At 28.7% G+C, this 25,076-nt stretch overlaps 2 protein-coding genes across 2 annotated transcripts; both read right to left on the bottom strand.

The window, feature by feature from the left end:
- Positions 1 to 6,038: 6,038 nt before the first annotated feature.
- LOC137823100 (transcriptional regulator family protein) lies at positions 6,039 to 16,163 on the bottom strand. Its single transcript, XM_068628222.2, has 8 exons — positions 15,626 to 16,163; positions 15,472 to 15,532; positions 13,530 to 13,765; positions 8,179 to 8,380; positions 7,300 to 7,431; positions 7,102 to 7,196; positions 6,910 to 7,028; positions 6,039 to 6,433 (listed from the first exon to the last, which is right to left on the bottom strand). The coding sequence occupies exons 1-8, from the start codon at positions 15,962 to 15,964 to the stop codon at positions 6,367 to 6,369; spliced, it is 1,251 nt and encodes a 416-aa protein (XP_068484323.1). The 5' UTR covers positions 15,965 to 16,163; the 3' UTR covers positions 6,039 to 6,366.
- A 3,810-nt stretch (positions 16,164 to 19,973) lies between these two features.
- On the bottom strand, positions 19,974 to 21,147 carry LOC137823099 (uncharacterized). The gene has a single exon (XM_068628221.2). It carries the CDS (start codon positions 20,975 to 20,977, stop codon positions 20,414 to 20,416), a length of 564 nt encoding a protein of 187 aa, XP_068484322.1. The 5' UTR covers positions 20,978 to 21,147; the 3' UTR covers positions 19,974 to 20,413.
- Positions 21,148 to 25,076: the final 3,929 nt, after the last annotated feature.

Raw genomic sequence — 25,076 nt, 5'->3', positions numbered from 1 at the left:
TATTATTTCCATTGTTGATTTTTTTTAAATTATATAAGATTTTCTAAGTCATGTTTCTTAGCTAATAAAATTATTTACAATTTTTACTTTTCAATAAACTTTAATTAATACTCTCTATGTTCTTAAAATGTGATTAATTTTTTTTCTAAATTTGGGTTGTTTTAGAATTTTAAGATATAACTGTGTATTTTTTTCTTCAATTCTGAGCTATTTTTAGATTAAAAATGAATGATTTTGTATAAATAACCTAGTTATTATTCTCCCTTAAAAAAACTAGTTACTATATTTGGAGATTTAAGAAAATAATTTAATCGTTACTTTATAATCATACAAAAATTACTTAAAAAAACAAGGTAGTGAAGCTTATTAAATTATGATATAATGAAGAAAAATGAAGTTATGAGTTAAATTAAAAAGATATTTGGGTTTTTATAAATTTTGTTAACTTACATAATTATCTTGCTTGTGAAACTGAAAGTTACCAAAATAGGCTATAGTTATGTTTTATTTTTTTAATATTATTAATTTTTTGTTTAAGATATATTCCTCTCAAATAAAGTTCTTGTGTCCTTTGATGTTGGGTATGACTTGCACCTTTAGTAAGAAATTGTTCAAAAGATAAATTTTATTATTCTCTCACATAATCTTAGTGGAATTATGTTTTTTTATTTAACCGTACATTTACTACTTGTTTTCTTTTATTTAAATTTAAAATAAATTATTTTATGAGAAGTAGGGAAAAATAAAATGATTTTAATCAAATTTTAGTTCTTTTACAAAATCTGGTTTTAAAATTTCCTGAACAAAATAAAGAAGTCATTTAAAAAAAATGGTTTTTTTTAAAAAAATAGGTTGTAATAGTGGACCTATATTATCATATTTAATGTATTAACTCAATAAAAAAAATTAAATTACATTGACATTTCAGCAATTTTTTTTTTCAAATAATCTGTTTTTAAAGCATTGTATTGTCACTACATTTTACGTTACACACATTTCTTTGAGGTTTTAAAAGTATTATATTTGCACTTATTTATTAAGAGACCAATATAATGAAGAAAAAAATGTAAATGTATTAATACTACTCTCTTCATGCCCAATAATAAAAATATGATAATTAAAGACTATCAAAATTAATTTCAAAAATATTTTCTCCTAAGTTTTCTTTAATTGAAACTTAATATTAAAAAGAGTCACTAATAAGGATGATCTTCTTTCTTTTATTAAGAGTGATGGTAGTTCGTTGGTTAAATTAATTAAGCTAACTGTGGTAACTTTTTTTATTTGGATGATATGACGTATGAGGAATTATGCTCATTTTCAGGATAAGATTGAGTTTTCTAGGACTATTTTGGTTAGACTTAACTAGTCTAGTGGGTAATTCGTCTAAACCTTCAATGAAGAATGATATGTTTGATTTCAATGTGCTAAAGTTTTTTGGTATTAACACTCGTACTGGTAAAGTTCTACGTCCTCTTCCTCTTAGATGAGAGTTTCCTTCACCAGGCTGGGTTAAAATTAACACTGATGGGGCTGCTAGGGGATATCCTGGTCTTGCTACTTGTGGAGGTATTTTTTGTGGGAGTATGGGGGAATTTATTGGAGCTTTTTCTGCGTTTCTTGAAATTCAGACTGCTCTGGTTGCTGAGTTTTATGGGGTTATACATGCTATGGAGGAAGCTCAAAAGATGGGGCTTACTAATGTCTGGCTGGAATGTGATTCTGCTTTGGTTTGTGTTGTGTTTACTGCTATGACAAATGTTCCTTGGATGTTTCGTAATCGATGGAATGCTTGTCTTAATTACTATGGAAAAATTAGGTTTACGGTTACTCATATTTTTCGTGAAGGAAATGCGTGTGCTGATAAGTTGGCTAATTTGGGATTTTTTCATAGAGAATCTTTTCTCTGGTATAATAGACTTCCACCTTGTCTGTTCTTAGAATTCTTTATGAATAGGTATAGTCTACCTATGTATCGTTTTTGTTAACATATGAGTTTTGGTCTAGTCCCCCGTATTTTTGTATTTTCTTTCTTTTTTCTTTTGTTTAATAATATTTTTTTCATGTGATGGTAAATGATTGTTGTTACTTGAGGTGTCAGCCTAGCTAAGATCTTAAGTGGCATAGTGATGCCTAACATGAAAGCTTTTATTTAAAGTAATTGGGAGGAGATGAATCTATAAATAAAAAGACGCAATTTAAGATTTCATGTTTTAGTTTAAATTTAAATAAATGGAATATTTTTAATCTTGTTGCCGAAATACCATCTAACAAATATTTTCTTTAAAACAATCATTCTATCGTGTTATTATTACAAGTTAAAATATTTTTTATGCATGTTAGTGAATATTCTAACTTATTGGCTTTACTCATTTGCTAAACACGTTCTCTCATTTGTTACATCATCTTTATCTTATTATAGACATCTTAAGAAAGATCAATGAAGGTATAAAATGCTTTTAATAACTTAAGAGAATATTCAAAGTGTTTTTTTTTTTTTCTTCAATGCAAGTGATTTTAAGAAAATCAGTAAGAGGCCTCACAATATGCATTTTCATCCCACATGATGAAAGGGGTCTGAAAAAGGTGTAGTAAGTTATCTTTATGGAGAAAGAAAGTGAAGAAAAGCAGCAAAATAATGGTACAAAGGTATGTATTAAGGCACAATTCCTAAGTATATCCTATTAACAACCAAAATCATTAGTTAGTCATAAAAAGAGGAGCCATAGTGGTAGTGCTAGCCTTTAGAAGAGAAACAAAACTATATATGTGGGATTACTTGAAGAGTCTTTTTCTTTTCCTTTCATGTTGCTTTCTCTTTTTTTCATTGAATGGGCCTAGCTGCATGGGGAAAAAAGCAAGGGAATGATGATTTTGAGGAGTTGATGTGGATACCAAAGTGGTTTAGACATGATAGGCAAATTGAAAGGAAGCAGAAGGTTGTCAGAAAATGTGATTAGAGAGTGAAGGTGCACTTGAATATGAAGAATATTAGAAAATGTTGATGCCTCATAACAGAATGGAGAGGATTTTGCATTCAAGATGTAACACTCTTTTGTGTTGATTGGGATCTTCACTAAAACAAAACTAAAACAAAATCATCAAAATTAAGATAAAATATAATTAGTTACAATAGTAACTAAATTATAAATTATTTTAAAAACTAAAAAAGTAATTTTTAAATTAATTTCTATTATTATTAAATAGTTTCTAAATTATTATCTAATTAGTTACTATTATTTAGATTTTAAATTTGATAGAAAAATCTTGTTTGCTAATTAGATACCAATTTAGAAACTATTTAACAATAATATAAACTAATTTAAAAATCAGAATTTTTTTTAATTTCTAAAATATTTTTTATAATAACTAATTATTTTTATCTATAAAATTGATTTTTATTTTGTTTTCTAATTATTTTGTTGGTGTGTAATAAGGGCATAGGTAAAAGTAAAAGACTATTTTTGACTTTGAGTTCCCCCACAAAAGTGCTGGCAGAAAATGTGAACATGTTTCATATGCTGTCCCACATGAGATGAGGTAATGGTAACCTATGCAAGAATCTGATCTTAAATATTTTGAAAGACAATTAAAAAATATATCACCACTATTTATTTATGATTATTTAATAAAAATAAAAATATTTAATAATATATTAAATATAAAATTTATCTTATAAATTAATTTTATAATATTGAATCAGACTTAATGTTTACTTAGTAATATGTATCAAAATTATTTAACATCTATCCATTTTGATTAGGTTTATCAAGTTACCTTCTATTAAATCGTAATTATTTATAAATAAATATGATCAAACATGAATAAGAAAAATATGTTTTCATATCGATTAAAGATAAAAATATTTTATTATATAGAAAATTTTGATTTTATGAATCGATTTTATAAAATTTAAATTTATTTAAAATTTATTTCTTAATATTTATTATTTTTTTATCATCCTAAAATTAACATAATTTATAAGAACTCAAATATTAAGTCATCACTTATGTAAACGTTGTGAATTCATGACAATGATACTACGATGTATTAATATATTATATTAACAAATAATTTCATTAATAATTAAACATTTTTATGTAATACAGAAAATATCAATATAACTATTATGTTTTTAATGTAGATCTTCAAAATCTAAACTAACAGTTTAATTTTCATTAGATAAATGTTATATTGAAGTAACTAGGTTGTCTAGTTCCTTTTAGCTTAACCTTAATCGAAACCACTTCTCAAATTATAATCTCAAATTCTAGTTAATTTAATTTTGGATTAAGTATAAAATAAAGTATATCTTTGACGGAACATTGACTCAGGGAACGAATTAATCATAACAAATATTATTTCATATGACCAAATTTTAATTAAAATAAATTATATGTAAATATCACACCATCACAATTATTAGGTTAATATAATATTTTTTCTTGTAAAATTACTATTATTTTTTTTACTATTTTTTCTAATCTAAACAGTGATAAAATTTCACTTTTCTTTTTCTTTTACTCTTTACTACTTCTTCATTCATTCGATAATCCAAACAAAATATAAATAATATGATGTTGCGCATACCCTTATTCCTCTTCAATTATTTGAATATCATTACAAATATGATTGGGTAAAGATATATTACTTTGCCTTATAAATCTATTAACTACTTTAATTAGAAAAGCCTCACGAATTAAAAATAAAGAGGATTAATTTCATTTTTCTCTATAATTAAGTAAAATATATAAATTCTTTAGGTAGAAAAAGATTGATGATTTTTTTCTCAGAAATATAATTATTGAATTTCAAGGTTTGATCGCCCTGTGAGAAAGACTCTGCATGCAATGCTTGTAGGTCTATCTACAGGTGAAGAGAGTTTAGATAAAATTATTAATTTTTACAATAATTATTTTAAAAATTCATATTAAAAAATATACTGTCAAATTCAACCAATTATTTTTTTAATATGAATTTTTAAAATAATTTTTTATTAAATTGATAAAACAAAGAAGCAAAAACAGACGTGTGAGGGGTTTCTCTCGACTTTATCAAGGGAACATGTGTAGAAGAAACGATACTTTATAATTTTGATTAAGTTTTATCTAACAATAAAATATGTATTAAAAAATATAATAGCAGTACATATTTTTAGTAAAGTATTATAGAAAACAAATAGATGGAGGAAAGCAGAAAGAGAGTACTACTTTTTGAACTGACAATCACTTCGAACAAATCAATTTTCTACAATCCACTGAACCGTATCGTGCTACATACCTAGCTGGGACCATTCCCTTTTGTCTTCCTATGCTAAACCTCGTTTTTTGTAAAAATGCCTTTCCATAATTTTTGCAATAAATTCCTGCTGAATTACTGTAAGCACTGATTCTATCGAATAACTACTGTCAATATTTTTATTGAATTGAACAGAGCCCCATGCCATTAATTACATGTTTCTAAGCATTCCAGTTTTGTTCTCAGAAAGCACAACAGATAGTTCAAACATATTTAGTTGAAATCTATTAAAAATCTCCCATCCTATTTAACAAATATTTCTTAGTCTTTAAATAAATTTTAAGTGATACCAAAAGAGTATTCAAAATGGTGCCTCAAAATATGGTCTTAACATTTTTCTTATAGAGAGGTGAATAAATTTTAAATGATAAAACAGAATGTGTCGGCAAAACTGTGTTGAATACTTTGTTCTTTTCAACACTATTCATACAATATAGCTTGTTAGCTAATTTTATATAATGGAAGATAACTTGGTTATATAATATATTGCATGTTGACATCTAGAGTCTCAGCTCAAGCGCTATTTACTTCATATACATTCTTATGAGAACATATTTAACGCCCCCTTAACCTATGAAGCTTGGACATGACAAAAAAAACTATATATATATATATATATATATATATATATATATATAGATATAGATATGTAATTTAGAGCTTTCATTTTTTTCCCAGGAAGAAGTTTTCACTGGAGGAAGTACATAAGGGTGGTAACTTTCCTAAGGTATAAGATATGCAGGTCCAATACTTGATATTCACAAAAGGATCCACACAGGAATAATGACAATAGACTAATAAAATATGTAAGCACTAAGCAAATAAATCAAACATGAATAACGAACCCCCAATCCATCAATCAACGAGATCATGGGATAAGCACTGGAATTGGATAATTACCCCAGCTAAAGGCTCAGTTAGAGTAAGAACTTTCTTTTCTAGTTTGAGAATATACAGCAAGTGCCTACTATCATTGCCAAAGTTAATAAAATACAAAATTGTTTCAGAAAAATCTCAGCAACGGCTTACGTATATGCATGTTCGTTACAACAGGCCACAACGAATGGGTCACGATCTTCTCTCCAACCTCCTTTCACTAGATCTTTTCTCCTCTGCCTCCCGCCGTTTTTGTTGCCTGATCAACAAAATAACATTTATCCAATCAAACACAACATCAGCTAATTGCCAGTCATCAGAACTGGGTATTCCATTCATTTTCACTATCAATTTCATGGAATAAAATCAACCACAGCATTTTTTTATCTCTCTAGGTGAAATCAGCTACGTGACTGTTGGACTCGATAGGTAAAAAATCAAATAACATTGACCTTAAAAAGAAACATGTTATTTAAGTATAGATGACAGATTATTCAAAATCGATATTTCATTTTCAAAACCTCTGCAAGAGATATGTTAATTTAGATTATAGTTTTTTTATCAATAGATTTGATTTCTCATGTTAAAAGTGGACAAATGCGAACACCTCAAAAATCTCTGCACAATAAAACGTGTCAAACCAAAAATCAAATCTTAGAAATTGAAAGCATAATCAGAATGAAGATAGAACTACAATGTATATGAAAGTTCAAAGCTGTTTGTTAAACAACTTACGCAAATTGCATGTATCCACCACCAGCATTAGCAGCAGATAAAAGTGCCGCATGAGCCCCGATAGTAGATACAGAATCTTGCCCCGCAGAGGGCAGAGAATTTTTTCTATCACCATCCACCTGTCATTTACAGAAATTTCATAAGCACAACTGAGAATGTCTCTGAAGTATTGCCTGTGTTTAGATAAACTACCTTATCCCATTTTGATTTTTTATTCTGTCTACCATCCCGAGAATCAGCTGTAGGAGGCACCAAAGGCAAACCACTTGCAGTCACAGCAGAAGCACCTACGGCAAAAAAGAAGTCAAACTATAATAAAGAAGATGCGGAAATCACATCTAATGAAGGACTTCACAACAACTGCATAAATAAATTAAGAGGTTTCTGAACCTGCAACAGGCATGCTAATCCTAGGAGCGGTAGCAACAATCCCTGGCTGCGTGCCCCCTGGAATAAATTCAACTTTCTGTGCTTTCTTCTTCTCTTGCTCTTTTCTCTCACTTTCACGCCTCATATCAGCTTCTGCTTTGTTATAGTTAAGAGACAGGAGAAAAAGTTATTAATGGTAATTCGCAATGACGCTACAACATCCCTGACATTAAGTAATCTGTAAAAAGTTGACACCGGAAAAATACTACAAACAACTAATTACAAATTGATGCCATGAATGATACTAAACCTTAACATACCAAAAATAGTAGCGTAAACTAAACAAGTATTTTTGTTCACTTGGTAAAGACCAAAAAAATTTGACAATAAAAGGGTGCAGGAAAAAACCCAAAATCAGAGGCATCTTTAAAGTAGCGTAACAAAAGAAATCACGATTTCTTTTAAGTCATTCACAATACTTGGTTTGGTCAAATAAACTTCACCACCAAGCATAACATGATTACTCCGACCAAAACAAACTTTAATAAGTTATCTCTGAAAGTCAGCCTAAACAATAACGTGTCTATGAAACAAGAGAAAACACATTTCTATTTTATAAAAATTAAAGAAAATCCTATCATTGATATCCAAAAAAATATGTAGGACAAGACAACATTCTACAGATAATTTTAAAAAAAAACTCTAACATTGAAATAAATAAAAAATATATGGGAGGTCTGCAATCTACTTGAAATTAACAGTTAGTTTACGGGAATAAAAAGCCAACAATCAGACCTGCTTCTCTGAAAAACAAAATGTAGACGAATCTAATTATGCAACAGAGATACTCAAGTAGACACAAAAATAGCAAAACGTGACAGAGAAGCAGCAGTTATGTACCTATTTCATCATAGAAGTCACTTGAATCATATCCATGAGGGTCAAATACATCTTTACTGAAGCAAGACCCTATTTGATCAATATCCTGGTACCTCACTGCATGCAGTAAGAAGTCAGGGTTTCGATAGTCCTTCCTGTTACGAACTTCTGCATTGAAACTTTTTCCAGCCTTCTTGTACTCCAGGAATTTATTTATTTTTCTCTGTCATAAAATAAAGTCAAAGACAATGATGTAAAGGGAATGCAATGTCTGAAAGCTACTAAACCATCAAAGAGAAAGCTAGAAAATGAAAACATCCTAGATCCTATCCACTATCCTGAACATAAAATTTAACTTGATTAATGAATGCAATGCAATGTCTAAAAGCTAAAGAAAGGTTGGGCAGGGACATTTTCTTTTCTCCCACTTTCGTTAAATGGGAAAAATGGAACTTTGATAGAACATTTAATACAAATATTTCTTTGACTGTGTATGGCATAAAATTTGTATGTCTTGAGTAGTAACTTCATGATAAAAAGTAAAGTAAAATCTTTTATAATTTTATATTCATAAAGATGACTTTAGATTGAAGATGAAATCTTTAATGATGAAAATTTAAAAGTACATTTATAACCATCCATTGAAAGTATAATTCCCAAAAATTGGCTTTAGGAAATTGGTATACATACATACAAGATGTTAATAAACAAAATTTTAATCTTTAAGATTTTTTTAATAAATATAATTGTAACTATCTAAGTGATATAAACATATAACAAAGAGCTTCAAAAACAACAGACATGCCCACTCATGTATATGAGCTATTCGCAAGCCGTTCATGTCAAATCTACAAAACTTAAGCTTGGATATTTATTGAGCCTAATTATAAGGTCGAGCTTATTTGCATAACTAAACAAACAAGCTTGAACAAGCATTTAATAAGTAGATATCTGATAACTCACAAATAGCTCAATTCATTCATGCCCCTAGTAGGCAGCCCAGATATTCGCATTCTCGACAGTAGAAAAGGAACCCATATTAAGGTAACAAGACGGTTTCCTTTCTTATAAAGCCCACAAATTTATCTTACTTTAAAATTGCACCATATGAAATTCTAAACCAAGTCCTTTAATGCTCTGTTTGGTAGAGTGGAGAGAAATAGTTTGGATGAAAATAAGTTAGTGGATTGGAAATAGATGAGAAATAAATTAGAAGTGTTAGATTATAAAGAAATAGATAAGAGATGGAGATAGAGAGATGAGTAGAAATAGGTGAAAAATAGTACAATAGGTCCCACCATTATTAAAAATGTAGATGAGAAATAAATTAGAAGTTTAAGTGTTAGATTAAATAGAAATAGATAAGAGATGGAGATAGAGAGATGAGTAGAAATAGGTGAGAGAAATAGTACAATAGGTCCCACCATTTTTAAAAATGATTTGTACTCTCTTCTCAACCTAAACATACTACATTAATTCCATCCTCAGCCAAACAGGGTGTAAAAGCAGGAGGAAATGTGGCTAGGTTATTTGCTATGACATTTTTCTCCTTAAAGCCTAAACATCTTTTTTTTTAAACAAGAGTATTATAATATGAATTATTTTTAATTAAAACCTCTAATCATCAAATGAATTAATCAGACCAAGTGAAATAATGAATTAATCTGGCTGGTTCAACTAATTTAAATCATGTTAAAGAGCTTAGGTTTTGGGCCTTAAGATAGTATTTTGCTTTCCACCCAAAAAATAGTGAAATCTAAACAACTACACTCTCATCTTCAAGCTTACAGCACTGTAACGCTGTCTTCATCACCTGAGTTTAGTTCGATTCCAAGTTTCTAACCTCAGGAAAAGATTGTCTCTTTCCATCCAATCACAAACAAAAAATTTACTTTAAGAAACCCTAAAATCATGTTTCTCAAGAAAAGTTACCATGCAAGTAAGGGTGTTAAAAATGGGTAGGAACCTGTGAGCCAATCTGACTTACCATGGGTTCAGGTCAAATTGGGTTGAAAAAACAGAAGTTTTGCCGATTACGGGTCAAAATGAACTGGAGTCATTCAATTTGGGAGTTATATAGGTTCAACAGAAGTTGATGGTGAGTTGAACCATTTTTATATTAAAAAGGAAACTCAAGTTATAATATACATAATTTGTGAATACCTAATCCTAAAACAAAACAACCCATGTTGATGCCGTCTTGTGGCACTATGTGAGAAGAATCCTTGATCCTCTTGCTCGACTCAATGCTCCCAACCTCATGACATTGAGGTCCTCCTCAAGCATTGGCATCCTCTCCCTCCTCCATTTGTCTCTCTTGCTTGAAGCTCTGAACCTTGTGAAGGCTCCATGACTAGAGTGTCTAATGTTCAAACTGTTTGCATCATCTTCCAACACCACAAGTCACTGTTTGCAGTCTGCCAGAAAACCCCAACTCACCATGAAGTGGTCACACTCTCAACCAAGTTTCATTTTTTTCCTTCATTGACTCTCAACCATATTTGTTTAACGGCACACTTTGTTCTAAATTTTATTGTAAAAGTTGATTGTGACTTCTCTTAAATAAGCAATCAATTTTTTTTTTCAAAATATTGTTATATGGAATCTGAAACTTTCCATCAAAGTGTCAATATGAAATGCATTAATGGTGATTTTATAAGTAATGAAGAACATATGGAACCAAATCCAATTAACAAAGAAGATGATGATGTTCAAAAGGAGAGCAAGAAAGCTAAGATTTGTACATGAGGTTTGGAAAAAAAAAATTCCAACATTGGTGTGAAACATGTCAAAGGAAAGGCTAAATGTAAACATATGGGCAAGAGTATGTAATTGATGGGTCTAGAATAGGCGCTTCAACATTATTGCGTTATTTGAAAAAATGCACCATTTACCCAAAATAACAAGATTTAGGTGGAATGATAACTAACCATATCGAAAAGTTAAGGGATGGGGAACTTGACCACAAATGTGTTTTTGAGATCATGAAATGGCTGCCATTAAAGATGGTTTGCCATTTAAATTTGTTGAAAATGCATTAGGGAATTGCTTTCATATTTAAATCCAGATGTAAAGCATGTGAGTAAGAATACAATTGTTTCATATGTGGAAATTTCATCATGAAATGAAGGACAAATTAAAGCATGAAGAATAAATTTCATAACCGAATTCGTTTGGCATCTGATTGTTGCACTACTTGTAATCAAGGGGAATATATTTGCTTAAGAAAACATTTTGTTGACAACAACTGAAGATTGAATGGTAAGATTCTTGCTTTGTGTAAAATGAAACCTCCACATATGGATCATGATTTAGCAAATAAAGTGTCTAAATGCTTGACTAAATGGGGAATTGATAGGAAAATATTTTCCATAACTTTGGACAATTTTCGTGCTAATGATCGTATGCAACAAATTTTGGGTGAACAATTAAACTTTCAAAATATCTTGAATTCTATAGTTCAAGAGGGTTTAAAAGCGGCTGAACTTGAGTTGTCTATGAAAAGAGAAAACATTAAATATGTGAAAGGGTCAGAGGCAAGAAAAAGAGCATTTAAAGAATGCGTTGTCCAAGTTAGAGGCATTGACACTAAGGTGGGCTTGAGGTTGGATGTACCTACTTGATGGAATTCTACTTTTCTCTTGCTTGAAAGTGGTCTTAGATGTTTCACTATTCATGATTGAAATTTCAAATATTGTCTATCAAATGATGAGTGGAAAATAGCTGAGAGAATATGTGTGTACTTTTTAGACCATTTAACAAAATAACCAACTTGATTTCAGACGCATGTTATCCAATCTCTAATACATACTGCATGCAAGTATGGAAAATTGAATGCTTGTCAACGGAAACACTCAAAGGTGATGATCTATTGATGAAATACATGGCCAAAAGAATGATGGAAGAATTTGGAAAGTATGGGAGTAAGTACAGTGTCATTCTTGCATTGTGATGAAAATATTTATCATATAAGAGGCAAGATGTACAATCTCTTTAAAGAATATGTGAGAGTAAGGTCAAATTCATCAAATGCATCAATGTCCCAACTTGTTCCTCCAATAGAACAAGATTTCAATATAGAGGAAAACCAATAGATTGAGCCATATAAGTAAGTTAGTAATTCTTGCTATATGTTGTTATTATTATTCTTTAATCCTAATTAATCAATTTATTATGTTTTTATTATATTGTCAAAGGAATATGTCAATTATGTGAGCGAAAATGTTAATGTCACTTGCAAGTCTAAGTTGGATCTTTATTTGATTGAAACACCACTTGAGCCAAAATATTTTTCAAAGTTCGATGTTTTCAGCTATTGGAAAGATCCTCAAGAACGTTATCCAAATCTTTGTAGATTGGCATGTGAGGTGTTGAGCATTTCAATAACAATTGTTGCTAGTGAGTCTGCCATTTAGCATTGTGCCCACATGCTTAACAAGTATCATTCTACTCTTCTTCCCTCCTCCTTACAATGTTCAAGAACCCATTTTAATCCAAAACTGGTTACATGGCTTTGAAAATATTGGTAATTTATGTTACTTTTCAATGCTTTCTTGATATAATACTTCTAAAATATATTCTTCGCTAATGTTTTGTTTTTGTTGTAGATGAAGACAATGACAATGTTCAAAAAGAAAAAATTGTTTTGGAGGATATAATACTTCAAAAATATATTCTTCGCTAATAATACTTCTTACTTTAAAGTTGTTCACTAATTTCAGTTACTTAGGTTGAAACTTTGGTTTTTCAAGACGTCTATTTTTGACAGCATTGTTTGAAGGGATTTTAATGTTTAATTATTTTAAGACTCCTATTTGCTACATAGTTATGTATTTGACATTTAAATTAAGTTTGTATTAGCTACTAAGTGTTAGAAATTATCATATCCAATTTAAAATTGCTCAAATGTACATATTTTTTATATTTTTTAAATTTAGTAAGTCAATCCACCTAACCCACCAACTCATAGTGGGTTGAGAACTGGCCCATTTTTAACTAGCCCGTGTGAGTCGGGTTCCCTCACTTTAACACACCTACATGCAAGAGAACCTTTTCTGTGTGTGAACTGACATGCACAAATCACGCAATTAACCCTAAACTCATTACTCTAGCAAGCAGTTAAAGTGATTCTGAGTGAAATTCAGTTTCAACATTAATAACTTCAATTTGAATCAATATGGCTTTAGGAACTATCAAATTGGATATGAATCTTATGATTCTTGTGATTCTACTAAGTTACTAACTATGATGCCCCCACAAAAAACAGAGGATTTGACCAAAGTAAAAGCAGTAAGCAATACATGCTACTTTATCATACATCAAAATGGTATTCAACAATCTGATACTGATTAAACCATTTTAACAGAACTTACTTGTAGCTCCTCTGACCATTTGGTTTTTGGAGGGGGAGGAAGAAATTTATCTAATGGATCTACATATCTTTGATCATCTTGATCTCCTTCACCCAATTCTGCATCATCAGATTTGATCACAGCATCATTGTTCAAGGAATCAGATTTCAATGACTCAGTGAACTGGGGAGTGTTAGCTTGATTGCTAGGTGTCAAAACATGGACTGTTCCTAATGGTGTTCTCTCTACCGAATCACCTGCAATAACATGTTGGATTAGGCGCTAGGATGCCAAAAGAAATGCATCTACAACAATAGTAATGTAATTGAATAAATAAGGCAATAGCATCTTCAGAAAATTGAATATAAACATGCTATTATTCTCAATTGTATTTACACAGCCATTCCAAAGCAAAACAAGTAGTGAAACCAAATCATCAAAGCAATTTTTTTTATCAACCTCGTTCACAAAAAAACAATGTATACAGAATATTTCAAAAGAAAAAATTCAAAAACAACCAAACCATAATCTGATCCACAAGTACCAATGAGGAAAAAATATTGCAAATATGCATGAACCATTGTTTTCAATCTCAGATATCAGCACAACGCAGCCAGCCCCAAAAATGTTACAGTAGGATAGTAGGATAGCCACTATTCTGAAATATTTAAAGCAATTATAGCAAGGCTATCAAACTGATATATGAATTGTGAATTGCTGCGCTAAATATTTAGTTGTAAATCATAATTTTCAGATGGGTTTAGGGTTGTAAGATTGAAAGACATTGAAAAATTAATCAAATAAATTATAAAGATGATATATAGTGTTCTATGGGAAAAAAAATGAAACCAGAAGTAGATAAAATAACTTAACTAGAAGTCTTATCAAAGAAATTAATTCTATGACTTTGTAAAGCTTTTACTTTAGAAGAATGGAAAGAAAGATATTAAATTAAATAGCTAAACAGAGTATATACATTGAATGAGTGAATGATAAAGTAGTGGAATAATCAAATAAGATAAGATAAAAAAAATGTTTCAGTTTCTTTTCATTAACAACTTAAGATTATATGACTTTTCAATTTTTTCAAGAGAATTAATTGATCAAAAAAATTTAAAAGAAATTAACAAATAGTTAAATCGTATGATTGAAATTGATGATACAAAATTGCACAAAATCATTCACGTACAATACAATATAGTCATTTAAGATTTGTCCTATGATACAGTTGGTATGAAGCTGGACTATCAATTGTAAGATTCAAATCGTGAATCATAACATTCTAATAACTATGGATTATATAATATAATTTAATTTAAATTATATACATATAATTATAAAAAAAATCTAAAAACATGGAGCACGGAATGACAATAAAACCTTGACATGACCTGAAGCAATTTCTCATGCATCAACATATATCATACAGAACTTCACAGATTAGTTATAATGAATCAATTATTTAGTTATAATCATGATTACCCAGTAGCTTGCGATTCATTATTCTTAGCCAACCAGCCAAACCAAGTCATCTGCGAATGATAAGAACAAAATAAAACTAACGTGCCCTGGTGGCAAAAATGCTTCACGAAGGCATGGGGGAAGGTCATTGTACTTCATTTTGAGAGGGTGTTTTTAGATTTGACCCTACAACCAACAGGTCACAAAGGGCAACTTTAACATGGTGCCAAGACTCGCTCTCTTGAAAAGATAAATCTACTAGTGAATTGTAGAAATCCAAAATTTCATTTGGAATAAACAGACAGCATGACAAAACTACAAAGCAAGGCAATATTGCTGGACAGCAAAAAAGACTAGTCAATTGATCCCTTTTAGCATTTAGTATCAGCACAAACATGTGTGGGAAGCTAAAACATATGATGAGATGATCAAACAAATTGAACCTTGCTAATCAGTTAGCTAGTAAAATAATAACTAAAGGCCAAACAAAAATTAAACTAACCATTATTGACATGAAGCTGGTCCCCAAACATGACTCGACCGCTACCATATATCTCCCCCTCCTGCAATCAGAACCAGCAAACAACCTCATTTACAATCCAAAATATCTAGTTTAGGAGAGTGAACAATTTTCAATTAATTTCATAGAGAAGTACCTCAGGCTCAGGTGACATCGCAACTTCGTCATGCCCATAATCCACTATCGTAAGAGCCCCTTTCCGACTAATCCTAGGTTTCTCCGGCGGTGGAGAAACCAAATTGTTATTCAGCGGTGTTGAAGCCCCCTCATCAGCGCCCTCCTTACCTGAATCAGGGACAGCTGTTCTATTGGCGGAATCTTCCTCCGCTGCAAATCTCACATCTACAGCGGCATCTTCTTCCATGCCTATTCTTGCATCTTCTTCGTCGTCGTCGACCTCCATTTCGTCGTCTTCCTCGTCGTTGTACATGGACAACAAGGCGATTCCCTCTGAATGTTTCTTCTTGGACGCCATGGAAGCTAGCTAGGGTTTTCTGAAAGGAATCACGGGTAAGGTTTTCTGAAAAGGGTGAATTAGGAAGACGGAGAAGTAAGTGTGAGAAGCAATGAGTGAAGAAAAAATGTTGGGTTTTGGAGAAATTGAAAACCGTAGAGAAGAAATATAGGAAAATGGGAAATTCTACAAAAGTTATTTTCAGATATAACACCTTTCTATTCGGCATAAAAAGAAATATATTCTTAAAACTCTCCATAAAATTATAAAATATTAATTTGAAGTGCATTTTAGTTTGTATGGACTTGTTTTTATCATAAATCAATAGATAATAAGATTGTTAACGTATATAACAATTATTTTAAAATTATATTAAAAATATTTTTAATTGATTTGAACTTTGAAGTGTACAAATTGTAATTTATCTATAAACACTATAATAATTTGACGATATTATTTCAACATATTCACACTTTAGACTTATCGGTTAAATTTTAACACATACTTTTATTAAATATATGTATTGTAGGAATTATATATTTTTTATTCAATGATCAATAATTTAAATTTGATTGATGGATTTTTATAATTAGGATAATCAAATACAAAATATTAGATAATGACTAAAGACATGTGGTTTAGTTAAGATTTATCTAATTAATTTTTATTTTACTTTAAATAAAAGTTTTCATGTTAGATATCGTTATGCAACTTGATATTTAAGTAACAACAATTATTTGTCATCATATAAAAAAAAATGTATTATTAAAAAAATACAAAAATATGAGGGAACTATACTAAAACTCATATGTTAACAAAAACAAACAATACATAGATAAACTATATCTATTCATAAATAATTATAAGAACATATTAGATGGTATCCTATTATACCAATGAAAAGATTCTCCAATAATAAATTATAAATTAGTCAACTTATCAGCACATGCATTCTCTTGACGCAAAATATAAGTAACTCTAAACCTCTGATTTTTTCACAGTAATTAAGACAAGTATTTCATTAATTACGAAACATCCAAGAAACATTGGTCCTAACAGTAAACATAGCACAAAGCAAAGCAGAATCACATTTCAATCGAACATTAATAAAACTCATATTTTAAGCTTACTCCATAGCATATATAACCCATAAAACTTTATTAATTTTATGTTTAATCATTATGTTTAAATTATTCTAATCCATTAAAAATATATTTATTTAAATATAATTTTTATTTTAATCCATATTTTATACATTTTTCATATCAAACTTCCATTTCATTTATACAGATTTAAGAAAAACTATATTATTCCATGGTCAGCATGTGAACATGTATTACAAAGTTTCGCGAGATCTCCCACTCTTACAGGTTGGTTAACCAAAAACTATTATAAACCATGGTTGGTTGCTGGAAATGTTACCCATAAATGATTTCAAACCATTGAATGTGTGAGGCATGGATAAATTTTAACAAACTTTTTTTATTTTACAAAAAATGTAAAGAAAAGAAAAAATACATGGAATAAAAATATTAATTTATTTTTTCTTAAAGAGGGTGTTTCATTTTAGAATTTTGAATAATAAACTTTTTCTACTGACATCAAATAAGTGAAAAACAATTAATCTTATACAATCTATTTTAATATTATAAAAATTAAAAAATTAAAAAAAATATAACAAAAAATAGAAAATAAAATAACATTTTATAATTCTTTACTATATATAACCTATTTTATCCTTATTAATATTTTATTTTATTATTTTATTTTAGTTAATTCAGTTATTTTTTATTTTTTAAATATTTACTAAATAACTAATTATTTTTATTATTAATTAATTTTTTTAAAAACTAATATATTGTGATTACTTAAAAAACAGTTATAAATTTTTAAATCTTAAATCTGGATTAGTTTTTTTTTTATTAAATGGAAAATAATTTATTTTTTTATTTTTTTATATCTTCATCTTTATTAGAAAATATATTTTTTATTATCTTTTCTTGTGATTTGGTTTTTGTTATCTCTTATTTGTATTTAATTTTTTACTTTTTCTTAAAAAAATATGAATTTAAACAGAATATTTTTAATATTAATTATAAATATATATGAATAACAAAAATAAAAAATGTAAAAATATAGTAATTTCTTTTAAGCAAATTCTTTTATCAAAATTAAAATATGCATAATGCGATTTTTTTTAAATTAAACATATTAAAATGATTGAATAGATATAATTGAAAGTGAAATCAGAATAAAAAAATTATCCTAATAAGTACATAAATATAAAAATGTTAAACTACTATAAAATATTGAAATTAATAACGATTAAAAACACAAACTTAACATTAAAAAAGTAATTTTATCATAAAAATAATAATTTTTAATCAAAAAATATTGAAATAATGATTAACTTTTATCATAAAAATATAATTTACACTGTACTGATAATTTTTTAATATTATATAAATTTATAAAAGATATAGATTTGGATTTAAGATCCAATCCAATAGGATTTAGAGATCCAAATAAATCCAATACCCTTATTTGCAAGACATAAAAAAATAAAACTGGAAAGAAAATATATGAAAAGTTGAAAATGTTAACAAAATATGTGTTCTAATGTTCAATAAACTTGATATTCAATAATATAATTTTATTTTATTTTTTATTATTTTAAAAAATATAAAATTAAATATTAAACATAAATATATATTAAATAAAAATACAAAATATACAAATATACATGCGCAAAGCGCATATATTCAATCTTAATAAAAATAATGGAATAATTTTTTTTAAGCAAAATCTTTTATCAAAATTAAAATATGCATAATACAATTTTTTTAAAATTAAATATATTAAAATGATTTAATTTATATTTTATCTGAATAGATATAATTGAAAGTGAAATCAGAATAAAAAATTGGCAGTTTCTCCCTGCACCATATCATTTTAAACATGTACCCAACATAAATTTTAAAATCCAATATTGTCCTTAACTTTTTTTAAATGCTATAAAGAAGTATTATCTTACTGTGGTGTGTGTTTTGAAACTTTTATATTTTTTGAAATGCTACAGAGGAGTGTTGTGTTAATGTGGTATGAATTTTGAATGGAAATGGTGGTGGTGTAGTGAGTGGCAAGAGTGGCAATTGTGTAGTGATTTTTTTTTTGTAAGAGTGGCAATGGTGCTCACTTCTCCTTCTCTCTAAGCAACCATCTTCCTCTTTGCTGCTGCTACCTTGCAACAAGCTTAGTGATGAGTTGGGTGCAAATACAATATTGTTGGATGTAAGATTTTATAGCATTAAGGACAAATAAGTCTTTTAAAATAATATTATTGGGTGCAGTCTTAATTGATATTTAATTGATATGCTGCATGAAGAATCCGCCTAAAATATTTCTCCTAAAATCAAACTTACTTATTTAAATATATATTAAATAAATAATAAATACACAAATATAAAAATGTTAAACTACTATAAAATATTGAAATTAATGACCAATTAAAAAATTAACATTAAAAAGTTAATAACTAACTTTTATATAAATTATAAAAGATATAGATTTGGATTTAAGATTCAAACCAATAGGATTTAGATTAATAAAAATCTAAATTATTTTTAAAAAGATACGGATTTAGAGACCAGATAAATCCAATACCTTATTTGCAAGTCATAAAAAAATAAAAGTGGAAAAAAAATATATGAAAAGTTGAAAATGTTAATATATAATATTATCTTTTAGACCGTCTTAATTGAAATCTTTAAAAATTTAATTTAATAGTTGAATAACAACTACAAATCACATCAAATATTATTTCTCTTTAGTCATACTTGGAATATTGTTACCAGATTTGAAATTTAAATACTAACAGCAAAGAAAATCTAATAAAATCGTGCAAAAATCAAATTTCAAAATAAATTTAAAATTTGAAGCTTAATTTTGATGATCATTAAACAATATCAAGCAGCTAGAAATGACGGTTCCGTTGATGGATTCAGCAAGAATCATGAATGTTATAGAACAATTTTAAATTAAAATTCAAACTATTTCATAAAATAAAAAGATCCTTTTACAACTGTGTTTAGTACAAATGATAACCCAGAAACATATACAACTTCATCTCACATCACCTTGCTTTTGAGGAGGCGAAGAACGAAGCATGTAAAACATAAATAAACATAAACTAGGGGACGCTTCTATATCCTAAATACTTACAAAGCATCATACAGATACACTGAAGCCTAACCCTAAAATTAAAAAGACCTAAACTTGAGCGTAACAAGGCACAAATTCTAACACCAAATCCCAGTATAAGCATGTATGTACGGCGATCTGGAGAAAGCGCTACACAACCAGAGATTCTTCGCACTCGAACTACCCGCTGAAAATATAAGAGTAGATCCAGCACTGAATCACCCCAATCACCAACAACCTCCATCCAAATTTTCGTTCATTCATAACCTGTTAATGAAAATCAAGCCGCAAAATGTTTCGTAATTCACTCGTGGCGCAGTTCGCAGCCGCGATCTTATTAGTGATAAAAGCCGGTAGCGGAACGGAGTTTGGAGGCGGCGACATCACCAACAACGAGTATCCCGCATACAAACCATCCACTTTCTCCGTTGAGGATAAAATCGGAGTCATCTCCACTTTCTCCGTTGAAGGTAAAGTCGGAGTTATCTCCACGGTCTCCGTCTCGGAGGTGACCTCCTTCACGGCGGTTTCCGTCGGCAGTTGTGAATCCGGCGTCTTTTGAGTGAGTAGTTCGCCGCGTTTCAGGATTTTGACCTGGCCCATGATAAGATGCGGCGGTTGGTGCTTCAGAGACTTGGCGTGTTGGGCCGGGTCAGGGCCTACTTGGGGGGCTGGATCGGCCCGTTTCTTACGGTTTCGGGAACTCCGATGAAGCTTAGGGTTAGGGTTAGGGTTGGAGAGTTTCATGTTGGGAAAGTGAGGGAGCATGGTTCGGTAGTGGATAGGTGGGTTGTTTGCGAGAGAATCGTGCGGATGAAGAACGGCAACTTCCATCTGAAAGGAAAATCGAAGCAGTAGAAGAAAAATGGGGAAGAAAATAGAAATCGAAACCGAAGACGCAGAAGGAAGAAGAGAGTATTTGCCAAATGAAATGTGAAAAGAATAGTAGGGTAAAAGGGTTTTATATAGGAGGAGGCGGCTTAGGGATAGAAGGGTAAAAGCCCAAAAGTGGTGCTTTGAAGTCTATTACATAAACACTCTCAATCTCTCCGCGTGACGCGTTGGAGCCACGTATTTTATTCGTTAAGATTTGTATTTGCTCAACGCTGAGTCATGGTCGCGGTATTCTTTATTTCCTTGAATAGCGCGTGTGGATTGGGTTGGGGATTTGGAAGGTCAAAAAGATTTAGTGAAATAAAATATAAAATCTTTTTTATTAAACGCATCTTGTATTTTTTTTAAAAACCAGGAATTTTTTTTATTAGGAATTATCGACGGTGAGGTTTATTGTGGAAGTTAATCGACGCGTTTATTTTTTCTGTGGTTTAATAATGTTTAATAGTTGTTACAAGGTGTGGTACAGGTGGCAGAATATGAGAGGTGATGAAGGATACAGTGATGTAACGTGAGGTGAGAGAGAATTGAGGTGATTAACCGACATTGATTGGTTCCTTGGATTGGGCCCGAAGCTAATTATATCAACATTTTACTTTCTAATTATCTTTTAATAAAATAAATTGCAAATTGATATCAAAATTTAATAAAAGATTGGTTTTTATTCATCTCTATATAAAACTTAACCTAATTTTTTTTATTTATCGTTTTTAATATCTTTTGTTATGATATTAATTTTAATATTTTTAAATAATAATAGTATAAATTATTTTTATGAATCTAAAAGATAATCTATCTGTTCAATTTCTTTTATTTATTGTAAAATTTAATTAAAACAAAATCTATATATATATATATATATATATATATATATATATTTAAAGATACTTGTGTATTATAAATTTTGGTTGTATAAAATATACAGTAATTATGTCTTGAAAAATAAGGAAATATACTTCAAAAGTTAATTTATCACTTAAACTATAACGATCATAATCAATACTAAATTTTTTAAAGTATATATTTTATTTTATTTTCAGACTTAAACAATTGATTTTATAATATATAATTATTAGATACTTAAACAATTAATACGCTTACAAATTGTAGTATTATTGTATTTACAAGAGTTTCTTGACATTACATGAACTTTTAATTTCTTCTTATCTAATATTCAACCCATTTGGTATCTTTTTCACTAAAATTAAATATTTTTTTAAAGCTGATAACTTATTTTCCAAATTTTCATGTTTGGTTTAGTTTTCCGTAATAATAATAAAAATATTAAAAAATTCAGATATATTATGAATGGATTATTTAAGAAAATATTTTTAAATTTTTTATTTACCATCATAACTATGTTTTAAAAAATAGTTATTTATGATAAATAAATTAAAAAAAAATAAAATTAGATTATTAAATGTTGGAATTATGTGTACTGCAATTTCGGTTTAATTTAAAAAATATAAAAAAAAATTATTGAATTGTTAAAATATTGTTACTGTAACCATCAAATATATATTTTTTGCATGTATTATAATATATAGTATTTATAGCAATAATTTTTGTTTTGTTAAAACATTACCTGAGTTATTTTAAATTCAGACTATCTAACTAAATTACTTTAAAAAAATAAAATTTATGATATATTTTAAATAAATTATACTTATATTTATTTATTTTAGTGAATTATGTTTGATATCCTTTCCTACCATCATTAAATACACCTTTGTCAATAGTTAATTGGAAAAAAAAAATTATCACTAAAATTATCTGATAAACTTCTGAACTTACATATTACTATTACATATTTGCATTAAAGGAAATTTTGGCTGTTTTGAGTCTTGGAGATAATTATGCTCCATTTTCTCATCAAGACGAAATTTGCTTCCCGAAATATAACGTCACTTTATTCAATCATGTTTTACCTATAGTGCACCACGAAAATCAATGTTAAAAGTAATAATTTTTCTTTAATAATTAAAATAACTTTATTGACGATATTTCTAACTAATAGATAATAATATATACAATATTACATAACTTTTTATTGTTTCCAACTAATTAAATAATAAATAGAATGAAAACATTATTTAAAAAATATACAAAAATTATTGAAAATTAAAATATTGCTACTATAGACATCAAATCATTTTTTTTCATGGGTTGTAATATAAAATATTTGTAATAATTTGTTTTGTTCAAACATTACATCGATTATTTTAAGTTATGATTATCTAACTAAATTAGATAAATTTGTGATATACTTTAAATAAATTACACTTATATTTTTTTAACTGAAATCTCTTGTGTGTATTTACATATAGGAAATATACACAAGTTGGATCTACTAATCATGAGATTCTACCATTACTAAATTAATTATGTATAATTACGTATAATAATTGTGTGTCGTACAATAAAACGCTTGAAAAAATAGTATGTTCTAGATATGTGGACGAAAATCAATAATGTTAATATTGGGAAGGAAAGTTAAGTAAAGTTTATAGTCATGCTTGACTATTTAGTGGGACACTAAAATTTTTAGTGATATATTCATAAATGGATTTCAACCACGACCACGAAACCCTGATTCTGTCTATTACAATTTATATGATTTTATTCATGGGGAGGCATGTCTCTTAGTTTCGAAAGGCCTTTCTAAAATGCCGAAAAAACATGTATTTGTGAACAAGTTAATGGAAACAAAAAAATTATCGGAGAAACTTATAAACTTACATATTACTGTTACGAGATATTTGCATTAGGTGGAATTTATGTTGCTTTGAGTTTTGGAAATAGTTATGCTACATTTTCTCACGATATTTGTTTTACCTCGGATAGCATGTGACTTTATTCGATCATGTTTTACGTAAAGAGCAACACTGGTAATTTTTCTCTAATGATTAAATTAAAATAACTTTATACCCATCAAATATTATTTTTTTGTATGCGTTATAATATATAATATTTATACCAATAATTTTTGTTTTGTCAAACATTACATGAGTTATTTTAAATTCTGACTATCTAACTAAATTACTTCGAAAAGATAAAATTTGTGTTACACTTATATTTATTTATTTTAGTGAATTATATTTGATATCCTTACATACAATCATTAAATATTAAATATATTTTATTATAAATAAATTGTCTTGTGTGTATTTACATCATTTCATGTATAGTAAATATATAAAGTTAAATCCACTAATTATGAGATTCTATCATTATTAAATTAATTACGTATAATTGTGTATAATATCGTACAATAATTGTGTACAATAATTGCATACAATATTGTACAATAAAACTGAAAAAATGAGTATGACTCTATATATGTGGACGAAAATCAATAATGTTAATATTGGGTGTTTGTATAAGTGCAATGCATGAAATGTAATGGAGAGAGAAAGAAAAGAGAAAGTATTCTATTGAAAAATGAAATCCTGTTACAGAGAGTATTATAAGAATATATATAGAAGAACTATAATTGTAACAGTTATACAGTTACAGTATGGTTAACAGCTCCCGTAAACTTAGGGTTGGATTATCCAAAACCATAGGTGTATCTCTAAAGGTAGTGAAACTTGTACCCGAAATGGGTTTTGTGAGAATATCAACAACTTGGAATCTAGCTGGAATATGGGTGAGGCATGCACGTTGGTGTTGAATGTGATCACGAACAAAATGGAGATCTAACTCAAAATGTTTGGTTTTTGAGTGTAGAATGGGATTTGTTGAGAGTAAAACAACTCCAAGATTATCAGAGTAAACTTTGGGAACAGAAGTGGATAGATGCGAAGCTGAGAGAGTAGGGATTGAAGCCAAATGATATCAGTAAGGACCACTGTTATCCCATGATATTCAGCCTCTGTACTGCTTTGAGAAACAACATTTTGTTTGTTAGATGACCATGAGACAATATTGGAACCAAAATAGACACAATAACCAGTGGTGGATTTTCGATCATCAATGTCATTCCCCCAGTCTGAATCACAAAACCCCATGAAATCGGTGTTGGTGATGCATTTGATGA

Source organism: Phaseolus vulgaris, chromosome 9 (genome assembly GCF_051622355.1).
Source record: "Phaseolus vulgaris cultivar YP4 chromosome 9, ASM5162235v1, whole genome shotgun sequence".
Lineage (NCBI taxonomy): Eukaryota > Viridiplantae > Streptophyta > Magnoliopsida > Fabales > Fabaceae > Phaseolus > Phaseolus vulgaris.
This window is presented reverse-complemented; position numbering and strand designations above follow the sequence as displayed.

What these genes read in the sequence shown, in the direction of transcription:
- LOC137823100 (XM_068628222.2), bottom strand. Translation starts at nt 15,964, where the DNA reads ATGGCGTCCAAGAAGAAACATTCAGAGGGAATCGCCTTGTTGTCCATG. An exon ending in AAAAATCAAAATGGGATAAG is followed by an intron (nt 7,029 to 7,101) that starts GTAGTTTATCTA and finishes TGTAAATGACAG; the next exon opens with GTGGATGGTGATAGAAAAAA. An exon ending in GGTGGATACATGCAATTTGC is followed by an intron (nt 6,434 to 6,909) that starts GTAAGTTGTTTA and finishes TTTGTTGATCAG; the next exon opens with GCAACAAAAACGGCGGGAGG.
- LOC137823099 (XM_068628221.2), bottom strand. Translation starts at nt 20,977, where the DNA reads ATGGAAGTTGCCGTTCTTCATCCGCACGATTCTCTCGCAAACAACCCA.